Source organism: Anomaloglossus baeobatrachus, chromosome 5 (assembly GCF_048569485.1).
Source record: "Anomaloglossus baeobatrachus isolate aAnoBae1 chromosome 5, aAnoBae1.hap1, whole genome shotgun sequence".
NCBI lineage: Eukaryota > Metazoa > Chordata > Amphibia > Anura > Aromobatidae > Anomaloglossus > Anomaloglossus baeobatrachus.
The window spans coordinates 533,181,249-533,196,620 of NC_134357.1; the positions used below are offsets into that span (position 1 = coordinate 533,181,249).

Sequence of the window (15,372 nt, forward strand, 5' to 3'; positions counted from 1 at the left end):
AAGTTCTCGTCCTGGGCTAAGTGTGAAGGGAATCTCCACAGTATGTCTGTTCCCTTGGGGTAGGTTTCTTCTAGGTCTAGGAGTAATGGGGCGTGATCTGATATCACCAGATCTCGATCCTCATTTTGTTGAGTAGACCCTGTGTTAGTAGAAAATAGTCTATTCTGGACCATGTGCTATGGACGTAGGAGAAATGAGTGTACTCTCGGTCTGCCGGGTGTCAGTTTTGCCAAGCATCTATTACGCTAGTATGTTCTGTGAATAGATTCAGCACCCTGTCATGTGTCCTGGCTACCATGCGTTTGTCTCCTGTGCCCGACCTATCTTCTCTGACGTTCATTACCGTATTAAGATCCCCTCCTATTATTATGTTCCTCTCAGGGTCCTCCAAAACCTGCCTCTCCAACTCCTGGAAGAAAATCTTATTACTCTCATTTGGTGCATATACATTATAGATTTTGAGTCGTCCACATGGGGTATCAAGTAAAGCTTTTTGTATTCTCCCATCTCCATCATTTTCCTGTGTTATTACCTTACAATTTGCCTGTTATGGAGTAGTATTAACACACCTGCTTTATTATTTTGGGCTGAGGATCCTATCACTTCTCCCACCCACATTTTGCACATTCTAGTGAAATCCTGATTTTTCAAATGGGTCTCCTGAAGTAGGGCAATGTCTACTTTAAGCTTCTTTAAGTGCCTCAATATCATTCGTCTTTTGTGTGGCGACTGCAGGCCTTTAACGTTCCATGACACAATTCGCATCCTTATATATTACTTGAAATCTTACTTCTTATCCTATCTTAACTAAAATCTTCTGAAAACCTGTCCACCGCGTCTCTCTCTGGTGGTGCAAAAAAAAAAAAAGTCAATTAAACCAAGAAAATAACACCGCTATCCTATATCCTTTGTAGGAAAATACAGTTGCGGACTTCACTTTTTTCCCGCATGTATGTAGGGACTCCTACTGATCCCTCTTTCGCGCCTCAAAATATTTTCGCTTTCTTGAGCTTCCACACTTCACTTAAAGGCGTGCTAAACATAGCTTCAGAAATATATACAAGTATCCCCAAGCCCTGAGGACTGAAAGTAGGTTGAACCTCGACCCAGTATATAGAGGCTCATTCCCAGGAGAGATGAAGGAAAAGAAAAGAAAGAAAAAGGAAACAAGAGAAAGAAAGGAGGGAAGAATGGAGGAGGGGTCCAGAGGATGGTTATGGGAAGGAGAAGGGTTGTGAATGGGGGAGGTGTGAATGGGATGGGGGAGTTGATTGGGACGGATTGGGTGGGAGGTAGTTTGTGGGTGGGAGAAAGTGTGTAGTCGGGGGGGGGCAGGAGAGGGTTTGTTTGTGGGTGGCAAAAGGGGTGTGGGTGGGAGGGGGTGGAAAGTAGTTTGTGGGTGGGGGAGTGTAGTGTTGGAGGGAGTGGGAGGTGAGTGTGGGTATGGGGTAGAGGGAGGCAGTTATGTGTGGGAGGGGGGTGTGTTTGGGTGATGGGACAATAAAGGGGTTGGGCAACACAGGGAAAGAAGAAGGAAAGAGGAAGAAAGAAGAAGAAGAAAAAAGAAAAAAGAAAAGGGAGAAGCGGGGGTATGGACAGGGACTGGGGGTGTCTGGGTTATGGTAGAGTTAATGCTTTCAGGCCCACATCATGAACTCCAGACCCCCATACAAATCCCCCTCCCCCATTGCTCCTTTACAAACAGCATCAATACTCCACATTGAACATTAGCAATTTTGCCCCTGTATGGGTATTTTATGTCCTCACCCCCTCTGGGGAGTAGCATCCCCACTCTTTGCCAGGGGTAACGATTTTGCAAAAGTCTTGTCCACATAGCGTCTTGCCTGATCAGTGGCTGTGAATGTCTCTGTACCTCCTCCTGGGGCAAAGATTTTAAGGATGGCCGGGAATTGCAAAGCAAATTTTATCTTCTTTCTGAAAAGCTCTGTGCAGACATCACTGAAGGCTCTTCTTTTCTTTGTGACCTCTGCCGAATAGTCACTGAATATCAGAATCTTATGTCCCCTTACCACCGTGGGGGATGTCTTCTTCCAAAATGCTTGTAAGATGTTAGTTTTATCCACAAAGTTCAAATATCTGACAATCACTGGCCTGGGTCTTGGAGGTGTGTTTGCACTTGTGTGCTGGGCTGGGGGTCCCACTCTGTGTGCCCTTTCAGCCTTGAGTGTATCAGCAATCCCCGGAGCGTGAGGTATGTCCTCCATGCATATCCCCATTAGCTGGTGAGGGGTGATAGTTTCTGGGAGCCCAATGATTCTTAAGTTATTTCGTCTGGAGCGATTCTCGAGATCATCAGTTTTATCTGCAAGTTGCTGGTTCAGCCTGGTGACTTTTTGCAGCTTGGCCTGCACCTCTCCCAACTCATCCTCCGCAGTGCTGAGTCTGTTCTCCACTGTAGCCAGTCTGATTGCTGTGAGATGGCTTCCTGCATTTGCTTCAGGGCGTCAGACACTGTCTGCTCCAGCATTTCCTGAAGCTTGGGGGTTAACATCTTTACCACCTCATCTGCTAGGGACTTATAAGAAATGCTGAGACCTGCAGTGGTTATCTCCTGCTCACCCCCTCCCTCCTGCTGGGTAAGCTGATTACCAGGTTTATTGCTTTTCCTGGGCTTGGTCACCTCCGAGCCATTTTAGCAGTCTATTCCTCTGGGTTAGGGGGCTCTGTCCTGCAGTCCCGTTCTTGTGCACATACCTCTCCATTATGTCTGAGGGGCATGCACACTATCTTATCTCCTCTTTCCAAACCTCTGATCAGCTGGTTTGTGTGCTAGGACTGCAGGGGTATTGATAAAGAAGCAGGAGCTCTCTTCACGCTGCCTTCCATGCCAGCGCAGAACCCGGAAGTCCTATTTCTGTTTATGTTGATGAATATGGCTTACAGCCAATGAAAACCCAAGTCATTATCTCAGAATATTAGACTAATTACCACAAAACACCTGCAAAAACTTCTTAAGCATTTAAAATAAAATAATAATTGTATTATTTTATATAGCGCTATTAATTCCACAGCGCTTTACATACATTGTCAATGTATGTAATGGTCCCTTAGTCTGGTTCAGTAGGTTACACAATCATAGGGAAGACTGCTGACTTGACAGATGTCCAGAAGGTAGTCATTGACAAACTCCACAGGGATGGTGTGAGGGCCGGGGAGGACTGGTAGGCCCAGGAGGTGGATCCACTGGACCGAGCACCCTACCTGGAGGGCAGGGTACACGGTAGCTGGAGCACTAACATGGCAGGAACGGGTGCAGGTATCAGGAAGCAAAGACAGGACCAGGTCACTAAGGTCACAGCGTACTTTAAGGCAGTAATAGGAAACAGGAACAAAGACCTGAGCACCTAGCTCACAAGACAAGGCATAGAAACACAAGCGATGATCAGGCCCCGCCAACATGGAAAGGCCAGTCTTATATACCCAGCACAGCCTCAGGTCATTTCCTGTTGCAGCAGTGCAGCCTATAAGACCAGGTGAGTGGGAGCAGCCCGGTCCTATACAGAGGCATCAGTCAGAGTCAGACTCCTGAGACCTGGAACAGGACTCAGGGGAAGCAAGAGCGGGAGCAGCAGGTGTGACCGGTGGATGCATGGACTGGACCAGTGAGGAAGGAGCGGTGGTACGCTGGCGAGGCTGGATCAGTGGGTACAGAGCAGTGGCGTGACGCAGGTGTGACTGGCTCAGTGGTTATGGAGCGGTGCCTGGATGGTGAGACCGGCTCAGTAGGTAAGGAGCGCTGCTGGGACACCGGGAGCGTGACAGTACCCCCCCTTGAAGCCCCCCTCTCCGAGCAAAGGACCCCCGGGGCACCTGGGACAGAGCCCCCAGACCGTAACCCAGCGCAAAGGAAAGGAGGGACGGCTGACCCCATGCACCCTTCCGGACCGCAACACGCTTAACCGAAGATTTTCGAGCAGTGGCAATGGAAGCAACGGAAAGGGAAGGACAGTCAGAAGCAGGACTGGAATCCTGGACGACCGGATCGGGCGTCTCGGACCGGGTATCGGTCATAGTCTCATCCTCAGTAGCCGCTGGACCCAAAGTCTCATCTCTAGAAGGCGGTGAAATCAAAGTCTCATCTCCAGAAGATGGTGGAATCAAGATCTCGGATGCCTAGGGCGGTGGAACATCACTGGATAGCGCAGTCTCTTCTTCAGGATCCTGCAGCTTGACTGAGTCAAGTGCCAGGGGCTGAGGAACAGGCTGCAAGCAGGTTTCGTGGCACAAGGGACTCCAGCAGGTAATCGTGCCAGAGTGCCAACCAATAACAGGGTCATGGAGTTTCAGCCAGGGGAGGCCCAACAGGAGCTCAGGAGCCATCCTCGGGATCACATAGAAGGCGATGGTCTCTGTATGCGAAGTGCCAACCTGGAGGTTCACGGGCTTGGTGGTATACCGGACAGGTTCATAGAGCGGTTTGCCGTCCACTGAGGTGAACCAGAGAGGCTTTTTCAGCGGGGTGACAGGGACCTGGCATTTGTCTACCGTGGCCTGATGAATAAAGTTGCCTGCTGCCCCGGAATCGATGTGGGCCTCAGCTGAAAACCGGGTCCCCTCTGTCGTCACCCGGACAGTCTGTTTAACTGTAACCAAGGGATTTCGATGGCAAGGGTGGCGATTCCCACCATCCCTTGGACCTGGAGTCTACCAGGTTTCTTAGGGCATGTTCGAAGCATATGTGAACCGTCTCCACAATAGAAGCACAGGCCCCAGGCGAGCCGTTCTGCACGGCGTTGCTTGGCTTGGGTCAGACGGTCCACTTGCATGGGTTCTGGTGACGATTCGCGGAAAGGCAGGGACGAGGGTGCGGTAGGTCTCTGCGGGGGCAAGGCGTGGCAAGGTGGTCGCTTCTCCCGGACTATCTCTTTGGTACGCTCCTGAAAACGGAGGTCAATCCGGGTGGCCAGGGAAATCAAAGCGTCCAAGGTTCGTGGAACGTCACGGCCGGCTAGTTCGTCTTTGATGTGGCCAGAGAGACCTTCCCAAAAGGCCGCTGTCAAGGCCTCATTGTTCCAGCCCAGCTCAGAGGCGAGCGTGCGGAACTGGATAGCGTATCGGCCGACGGTCAGGGTCCCTTGGCGTAGCCGGAGAAGCGAAGAGGTCACTGCGGTAGTTCGTCCGGGCTCATCGAAGGTACTTCAGAAAGCTTGACGGAACTCCTGGATGTCGGTGATCATCGGGTCCTCATTTTCCCACAGGGGGTTAATCCAGGCCAGGGCTTCGCCTTCCAGATGTGACATAAGGAACGCCACTTTAGCCTGGTCTGAGGTGAACAAGTGCGGGAGCAACTGGAAGTGCAAGGAGCACTGGTTTAGGAAGCCTCGGCAGGACTTGGGATCCCCTGCGTAGCGAGGCGGAGCAGCAAGGCGAAGTTGCGAGGCTGTGGAGGAACCTGGTTCAGACCTGGAGACTGGTTGCTGCGTGGACTCAGACGAGGCGGCGGTCTGCAGCGTATATAACCAGTGGTCCACGGACGCCAGGAATTTCAGCATCCGGTTCAGGGTTTCACGCTGTTGTGCCAGCTCCTGGCGCAGCTCAACCAGCTCTGATTTCTGTGTCTCAGCGGGATCCATGGCCTGATCATACTGTGAGGGCCGGGGAGGACTGGTAGGCCCAGGAGGTGGATCCACTGGACCGAGCACCCTACCTGGAGGGCAGGGTACACGGTAGCTGGAGCACTAACGTGGCAGGAACGGGTGCAGGTATCAGGAAGCAAAGACAGGACCAGGTCACTAAGGTCACAGCGTGCTTTAAGGCAGTAATAGGAAACAGGAACAAAGACCTGAGCACCTAGCTCACAAGACAAGGCATAGAAACACAAGCGATGATCAGGCCCCGCCCACATGGAAAGGCCAGTCTTATATACCCAGCACAGCCTCAGGTCATTTCCTGTTGCAGCAGTGCTGGGCCTATAAGACCAGGTGAGTGTAGCACTCCTTGTGTCAAGCCACCATGACCAATAGACAACGCCAGAAATGTCTTACCTGGGCCAAAGAGAAAAAGAACTGAACTGTTACTCAGTAATTCAAGGTGTTGTTTACAGATGAAAGTAAATTTTGCATTTCATTTGGAAGTCAAGGTCCCAGAGTCTGGAGGAAGAGTGTAGAGGCACAAAAGCCAAGCTGCTTGAGGTCTAGTGTGAAGTTTCCACAATCAGTAATGGTTTGGGGAGCCATGTTATCTGCTGGTGTAGAACCACTGTTTTATCAAGACCAACTTTAGCGCAACCGTCTACCAGGAAATTTTAGAGCACTTCATGCTTCCCTCTGCCGATAAGCTTTTTAGAGATGGAAATTTCATTTTACAGCAGGACTTGGCTCCTGTTCACACTGTCAAAAGTACCAATACCTGGCTTAATAACCACAGTATCACTGTGCTTGATTGGCCAGCAAACTCGCCTGATCTAAACCCCATAGAGAATCTATGGGTTATTGTCAAGAGGAAGATGAGAGACATAATTGTCTAGAATACTAAGACTTTTCTTTCTAGAAATCCAGGGTATGACATTTCTTACTTGTTCTTTCTACATAGAATTTAATTTAACACCAGAGATATTGTCAAAAATGGATAATAACAGGAAACCTGAGTATCAGAAGTGACAAATTACAATGGGAAGCACCTATTTTATGTTATGGCTTAAAATGCAAAAGTTTAGAGGATTTATTTTAAACTTTCACTCAATTATCTCAATAGCCTAATATTGGGGTATAGAAAAAGAAATCAGTTTCCATTGGTGTAGAAAAAAACTGCAATACTTAGTGTGAAAAGTGGGTTTTTAAAAAAAAGATCATACCAGATGTTCCGACAAAGTAGGAATGGATCGTTTATGCAAGTAGTAATTTGCAATATGAACTTATTTAATATTGTAATCTAGGAAAAAAGAAAGTAGTTTGTTCAAAAATGGAAAATATGGATTGAAAAAAAACTGTAATAAATGGCAGATTGCTGAGATTGAGAGCTGGGAGAAGGAGGGAGGAGGAAATGTTGGATATTTTTTTTAGGGGTATGGGAGGATTTCTAATACATTTGTCCAGATAGTGAATATATATTTAGCAATGTGAAGTATTCAGTGTACATGGAATATTGCTTTTTATTTTACTTTTATATACAGTGCCTACAAGTAGTATTCAACCCCCTGCAGATTTAGCAGGTTTACACATTCGGAATTAACTTGGCATTGTGACATTTAGACTGTAGATCAGCCTGGAAGTGTGAAATGCACTGCAGCAAAAAAAATGTTATTTCTTTTTTTTTTTTTTTTTTAAATTGTGAAAAGTTTATTCAGAGGGTCATTTATTATTCAACCCCTCAAACCACCAGAATTCTGTTTGGTTCCCCTAAAGTATTAAGAAGTATTTCAGGCACAAATAACAACGAGCTTCACATGTTTGGATTACTTATCTCTTTTTCCAGCCTTTTCTGACTAATTAAGACCCTCCCCAAACTTGTGAACAGCACTCATACTTGGTCAACATGGGAAAGACAAAGGAGCATTCCAAGGCCATCAGAGACAAGATCGTGGAGGGTCACAAGGCTGGCAAGGGGTACAAAACCCTTTCCAAGGAGTTGGGCCTACCTGTCTCCACTGTTGGGAGCATCATCCGGAAGTGGAAGGCTTATGGAACTACTGTTAGCCTTCCACGGCCTGGAAAGCCTTTGAAAGTTTCCACCCGTGCCGAGGCCAGGCTTGTCCGAAGAGTCAAGGCTAACCCAAGGACAACAAACAAGGAGCTCCAGGAAGATCTCATGGCAGTGGGGACATTGGTTTCAGTCAATACCATAAGTAACGTACTCAACCGCAATGGTCTCCGTTTCAGACGAGCCCGTAGGGTACCTTTACTTTCAAAGCGTCATGGCAAGGCTCGTCTACAGTTTGGTCATGATCACTTGGAGGACTCTGAGACAGACTGGTTCAAGGTTCTCTGGTCTGATGAGACCAAGATCGAGATCTTTGGTGCCAACCACACACGTGACGTTTGGAGACTGGATGGCACTGCATACGACCCCAAGAATACCATCCCTACAGTCAAGCATGGTGGTGGCAGCATCATGCTGTGGGGCTGTTTCTCAGCCAAGGGGCCTAGCCATCTGGTCCGCATCCATGGGAAGATGGATAGCACGGCCTACCTGGAGATTTTGGCCAAGAACCTCCGCTCCTCCATCAAGGATGTTAAGATGGGTCGTCGTTTCATCTTCCAACAAGACAACGACCCTATGCACACAGCCAAGAACACCAAGGCCTGGTTCAAGAGGGAAAAAATCAAGGTGTTGCAGTGACCTAGTCAGTCTCCTGACCTTAACCCAATTGAAAACTTGTGGAAGGAGCTCAAGATTAAAGTCCACATGAGACACCCAAAGAACCTAGATAACTTGGAGAAGATCTGCATGGAGGAGTGGGCCAAGATAACTCCAGAGACCTGTGCCGGCCTGATCAGGTCTTATAAAAGACGATTATTAGCTGTAATTGCAAACAAGGGTTATTCCACAAAATATTAAACCTAGGGGTTGAATAATAATTGACCCACACTTTTATGTTGAACATTTATTAAAATTTAATTGAGCAACATAACTTGTTGGTTTGTAAGATTTATGCATCTGTTAATAAATCCTGCTCTTGTTTGAAGTTTGCAGGCTCTAACTTATTTGCATCTTATCAAACCTGCTAAATCTGCAGGGGGTTGAATACTACTTGTAGGCACTGTATATATATATATATATATATTTATATATATATATATATATATATATATATATATATACAGTTAGGTCCAGAAATATTTGGACAGTGACACAATTTTCGCGAGTTGGGCTCTGCATGCCACCACATTGGATTTGAAATGAAACCTCTACAACAGAATTCAAGTGCAGATTGTAACGTTTAATTTGAAGGTTTGCACAAAATTATCTGATAGAAATTGTAGGAATTGTACACATTTCTTTACAAACACTCCACATTTTAGGAGGTCAAAAGTAATTGGACAAATAAACCAAACCCAAACAAAATATTTTTATTTTCAATATTTTGTTGCGAATCCTTTGGAGGCAATCACTGCCTTAAGTCTGGAACCCATGGACATCACCAAACGCTGGGTTTCCTCCTTCTTAATGCTTTGTCAGGCCTTTACAGCCGCAGCCTTCAGGTCTTGCTTGTTTGTGGGTCTTTCCGTCTTAAGTCTGGATTTGAGCAAGTGAAATGCATGCTCAATTGGGTTAGGATCTGGTGATTGACTTGGCCATTGCAGAATGTTCCACTTTTTTGCACTCATGAACTCCTGGGTAGCTTTGGCTGTATGCTTGGGGTCATTGTCCATCTGTACTATGAAGCGCCGTCCGATCAACTTTGCGGCATTTGGCTGAATCTGGGCTGAAAGTATATCTCGGTACACTTCAGAATTTATCCGGCTACTCTTGTCTGCTGTTAAGTCATCAATAAACACAAGTGACCCAGTGCCATTGAAAGCCATGCATGCCCATGCCATCACGTTGCCTCCACCATGTTTTACAGAGGATGTGGTGTGCCTTAGATCATGTGCCGTTCCCTTTCTTCTCCAAACTTTTTTCTTCCCATCATTCTGGTACAGGTTGATCTTTGTCTCATCTGTCCATAGAATACTTTTCCAGAACTGAGCTGGCTTCATGAGGTGTTTTTCAGCAAATTTAACTCTGGCCTATCTATTTTTGAAATTGATGAATGGTTTGCATCTAGATGTGAACCCTTTGTATTTACTTTCATGGAGTCTTCTCTTTACTGGTGACTTAGAGACAGATACACCTACTTCACTGAGAGTGTTCTGGACTTCAGTTGATATTGTGAATGGGTTCTTCTTAACCAAAGAAAGTATGCGGCAATCATCCACCACTGTTGTCATCCGTGGACGCCCAGGCCTTTTTGAGTTTCCAAGCTCACCAGTCAATTCCTTTTTTCTCAGAATGTACCCAACTGTTTATTTTTCTACTCCAAGCATGTCTGCTATCTCTCTGATGGATTTTTTCTTTTTTTTCAGCCTCAGGATGTTCTGCTTCACCTCAATTGAGAGTTCCTTAGACCGCATGTTGTCTGGTCACAGCAACAGCTTCCAAATGCAAAACCACACACCTGTAATCAACCCCAGACCTTTTAACTACTTCATTGATTACAGGTTAATGAGGGAGACGCCTTCAGAGTTAATTGCAGCCCTTAGAGTCCCTTGTCCAATTACTTTTGGTCCCTTTAAAAAGAGGAGGCTATGCATTACAGAGCTATGATTCCTAAACCCTTTCTCCGATTTGGATGTGAAAACTCTCATATTGCAGCTGGGAGTGTGCACTTTTAGCCCATATTATATATATAATTGTATTTCTGAACATGTTTTTGTAAACAGCTAAAATAACAAAACTTGTGTCATTGTCGAAATATTTCCGGACCTAACTGTATATATATAACAGGAATCTAATAGTAACTCCATACATTTTAAATTCTAATGGTAATACTAAATTGCTTACTCTTATCAGTCTTTTATTTAACTGTCTTGTGTATTTTTTGTACAGTTTGTGAAATTATGGTTTTTCCGTGTGAAATTTTCTTAGTGGTCAATAAAATGTGATTTACAAGTAAAACATTTCTCAACTTCTAGATATGAAATCTCCCCATGTGAGATTTTTGATGTTCAAAAATATGTTTATTTGCTGGTAAAATATTTTTTGTATTCTGAACATTAAAAAGACTTCTTCCCCAAATGAACTCTCTGATGTTTAACAAGACTTGATTTTTCTACAAAACATTTTCCACATTCTGTACATGAATGTGGCTTCTCCACTGTGTGAGTTCTCAGGTGGCAGTCTAATTGTGAACTTTGATGAAAACATTTCCCACATTCTGGACATAAATATTGCTTCTCGCTTGTGTGAATTCTCTGGTGCCTACTTAAATATGATTTATTTGTAAAACATTTTCCACATTCTGAACATGAAAAAGGCCTCTTCCCTGAGTGCATATTCTGATGGTTAATCAAATTTGATTTACTTGCAAAACATTTACCACATTCTGAACATGAATATGGCTTCTCCCCTGTGTGTGTATCCTCTGATGTGTATAAAGACCTGATTTATCAGCATAAGATTTCCCACATTCTGAACATGAAAAGGGCTTCTCTCCTGTGTGAGTTCTCAGGTGGTAGTCTAATTGTGAACTTTGATGAAAACATTTCCCACATTCTGAACATAAATATGGCTTCTCGCTTGTGTGAATTCTCAGGTGCGTAACTAAATGTGATTTATCTGCAAAACATTTCCCACATTCTGAACAAGAAAAGGGCTTGTCCCCTGTGTGAATTCTTTGGTGCCATTCAAACTGTGATTTAGTTATAAAACATTTCCCACATTCTGAACAAGAAAAGGGCTTGTCCCCTGTGTGAATTCTTTGGTGCCTATCAAAATGTGATTTACCTCTAAAACATTTTCCACATTCTGAACATGAAAAAGGCCTCTTCCCTAAGTGCATATTCTGATGGTTAATGAAATTTGATTTACTTGCAAAACATTTACCACATTCTGAACATGAATATCATAAAAAAGAGAAGTTTTGGCAGCACTCTGCGGTGTCAAGAAATCTATTTTATTTTTCTTTTTTGCAGACAGGTGATACAGACATGAGGGAGCAGGGGGAGCGGAGCATAAGGACGACGGTACCGTTTCGCACCTCTAGGGGTGCTTTCATGGGTCACGGGATTTTTCAGCCAAGTCCAATGTGAGGATACAGCAGCTGATCTGCACTTCAAGCACCCACAAGGCGGGCTCTACATCGAATTGAGCCAAAGGACTTTATTGCAGCATTTTCCACAGAGTGGTAAGCAGTGCAGGGAACAACTTCTGTTTTTTTTCTTCTATTTTATCACTTTCTGAACATGAATATGGCTTTTCCCCTGTGTGTATCCTTTGATGTGGAAAAAGACTTGATTTATCAGCATAAGATTTCCCACATTCTGAACATGAAAAGGGCTTCTCTCCAGTGTGAGTTCTCTGGTGTCTACTAAAATTTGATTTAGTTGCAAAACATGTCCCACATTCTGAACAAGAAAAGGGCTTATCCCCTGTGTGAATTCTTTGCTGCCTACCAAATTGTGATTTATCTGTAAGAAATTTACCACATTCTGAACATGATTATGGCTTCTCCCCTGTATGTATGCTCCGATGTCTAAGAAGACTTGATTTATCAGGATAACATTTCCCACATTCTGAACATGAAAAGGGCTTCTCTCCTGTGTGTATTCTCTGATGGATAACCAGATTTGATTTACTTGCAAAACATTTTCTACATTCTGAACATGAAAAGGGCTTATCCCCTGTGTGAATTCTTTGATGCCTATTAAAATTTGATTTATGTGTAAAACATTTTCCACATTATGAACATGAAAAGGGCTTATTTCCTGTGTGTATTCTCTGATGGATAACCAGATTTGATTTACTTACAACACATTTTCTACATTCTGAACATGAATATGGCTTCTCCCCGGAGTCGACTCTCTCATGTCTAACAAGCGAGGCTTTCTGGTTAAAATATTTCCCACACTCTGCACAAGAAAATGTTTTCTCCTCTGTGTGAATTTTTTTACGTGTAACAAAAGACATTTTGAAGGAAAAACGTTTTCCATATTCTGCACTTGAAAATGGCTTCTTTGCTGTAAGAGAGGTTTGATTATTAATGCTTTTCTTTTTACTTTTATTTTTCTTAACAGTCTGTGATGAATCAGAAGATAGAACCTTTTTAACAGGATCAGCTGATAGATTTTTACTGTGAAGGGATGATGGGATATCTGGAACAATAGCATTTACTTCAGTTATATCTTGTGTGATCTCAAGGTCATCAGAGTTAAAAATGGCAGACATCAGTAGAGCCTCTGATTTCCTAGTACAGTCATCTGCCAAAAATAAAAATGTATTATTTTTCACTAAAATATCCTTAAAAATTATGTTCTTATAACATTTTTAAACTATACATAGAAATTGTAAGTTATGTAGCAAAATTCAGTTATTTACCAAGAAAAAAATATTCCACAATCTTAACATTGGAACTAATAGAGCATGATGTTCAACCCTCTTTGTTCATACTCCCTTAAAACATTGAAATAATAAGCCACCCAAAAATGTGGAGACCAAAATGATACCAATAAATACTTCAAGTCCGCCTGCAAAAATAACCAAGATCCAAATGGAGTCTGTCAATTATCAATGGAAAAACAAAGAATATCACATTACTAGTGGCTGAAAGGCTGTAGAAAAGCAATATGGCTTCCATAAACCACCAAAATCTGTGCTCCCACAGCTATTTAGCTGTTCTCCTCGCTTCTGAGCCTTGCAGTGTGCTCAAACATTGTAAGACTGAGTTCCAATGTCCTGTAATCATCCATTATACTGGATCATGAAAAAACCCACTGGCAAAATTAGTTCTGCTGGATCCGTTTTTTTAACCTTAGAGTCTACGGCGAACGGATCTGTAACAAATGTAAGAAATAAGGATGGCTAAATAGCCATCTGTTAATGGATCCATTCTCTATAGACTCCCATGTTAAAAATACGTATCCAGCAGATGTGTGCATGAATCCAATAGCACAAGCTGGGCACTAAAATGGCATATTTGTAATTTCTCTCTGCAACATCCACTGCGTGCTAATTTCAATAAAAAACAATTATTTATATTTATACAGCGCCAATGTATTCCGCAGCACTTTACAATTTAGAGGGGACATGTACAGACAATATCAGACATTACAGAATAACACAATTCAACTCATACGAAGAGGAGTGAGGGCCCTGCTCATAAGCTCCAATCTATGAGGAAATAGGGGAGGCACAAAGGGTGAATTGTAGAAAGTGTTGGTATTGTATGGTCCGGCCATCAATATAATAAATAGTGGATTCAAATAATGCTGCATGAACCCGCCACCAGCCAGTATGTGTACAAGACTGATATACCGTATTTTTTCTAACTATAAGACGCACTTTTTTCCACAAAATTTTGAGGGAAAGTGGGGGGTGCGTCTTATAGTCCGATAGCTGCAGTGCGGTGGTGGTGGAGCGGGTGAAGGGGGGTGCGGTGGTGGTGGAGCGGGTCATCAGAGGCAGGAGCAAACTGTAGCAGCACCTACCGTGACCATGTGGGCCCGCTCATTAGCCTTATTTCATATGCACTGCATCCCAACTCATATCATCTCTCAGCCCTGAAGCTACTGAAAGGTGGCCGGGATGATGGGCGGAGGGTGCGCGCATGCTAAACAGCCAGCCAGCGTGATCATTCCTGGCTCCTACAGCCTTGAGTGATCATGTGTGGCTATATTCACTGCCCCCCGCGTATCATTATCAACACAGGGGGCAGTGAATAAGTATACTCACCGGTCCCTGTTCCCTGTAGCATCGTGTTGTCCTCCTGTCTGCCGGCCCGCTGATGTGTGTGGAGAGCGGTGCGCACAGCGATTACGTCTCCTCACAGGTCAGCGGCGCTGCTGCTGGCACAGACAGGAAGACGAGCGAGGCTGCGTGGAGTGAGGAAAGGTGAGTATACAGCGGGAGTCCTCCACTTGTAACCAGGGCTGTGGAGTCGGAGTCGGAGTCGTGGAGTCGGAGTCGGAGTCGGAGCTCATTTTGGTGGAGTCGGAGTCGGAGTTGGAGTCGGTATAAAATGCACCGACTCCGACTCCTAAAATATATAATAAATTGGGGACAGGAGTGCAATGCAGAATGTGCTGAATATTTTACTAAATAATAACATTTAGTATAATGCTTATATTTAAGTGAAAAATTTATTGTAGTATAATGTGAACATCAGACATTTAATTGTTTTTATGATACAATAATCAAGATATTTGGATAGAACATAAAATATTTATTGGATACAACTTTAGAACACAAAAAACTAATAAATTGTAAATATGTAATATTATATATATATACACAGTGTATATACACACACAAGATATATATGTAATCTACTGTATATTACATAGTGTATTACATATTTACAATTTATTACAGTTTTTTGTGTTCTAAAGTTGTATCCAATAAATATATTTTATGTTCTATCCAAATATCTTGATTATTGTATCATAAAAATTATTAAATGTCTGATGTTCACACACACATATTCATGTACTACAATAAATTTTTCACCTAACTATAAGCAATATATGTAGGAGCCGGAGTCGGAGTCGGAGCCGGAGTCGGAGTCGGAGTCGGTGCAAGAGAATTTGAGGAGTCGGAGTCGGAGTCGGAGTCGAAGGTTTGGCTTACCGACTCCACAGCCCTGCTTGTAACCGCATATCAGTCCGCGGCTGATGTGAATGCGGGATCAGCGGTGACTTCAGTCAGGTGATGTGGTGA

The 15,372-nt window shown here is 44.0% G+C and overlaps 1 protein-coding gene across 1 annotated transcript; it reads right to left on the reverse strand.

The window, feature by feature from the left end:
• Positions 1–6,874: 6,874 nt before the first annotated feature.
• On the reverse strand, positions 6,875–14,410 carry LOC142312919 (uncharacterized). Its single transcript, XM_075351908.1, has 6 exons — positions 14,389–14,410; positions 12,792–12,917; positions 12,465–12,677; positions 11,039–11,550; positions 10,799–10,997; positions 6,875–6,891 (listed from the first exon to the last, which is right to left on the reverse strand). The coding sequence occupies exons 1-6, from the start codon at positions 14,408–14,410 to the stop codon at positions 6,875–6,877; spliced, it is 1,089 nt and encodes a 362-aa protein (XP_075208023.1).
• Positions 14,411–15,372: the final 962 nt, after the last annotated feature.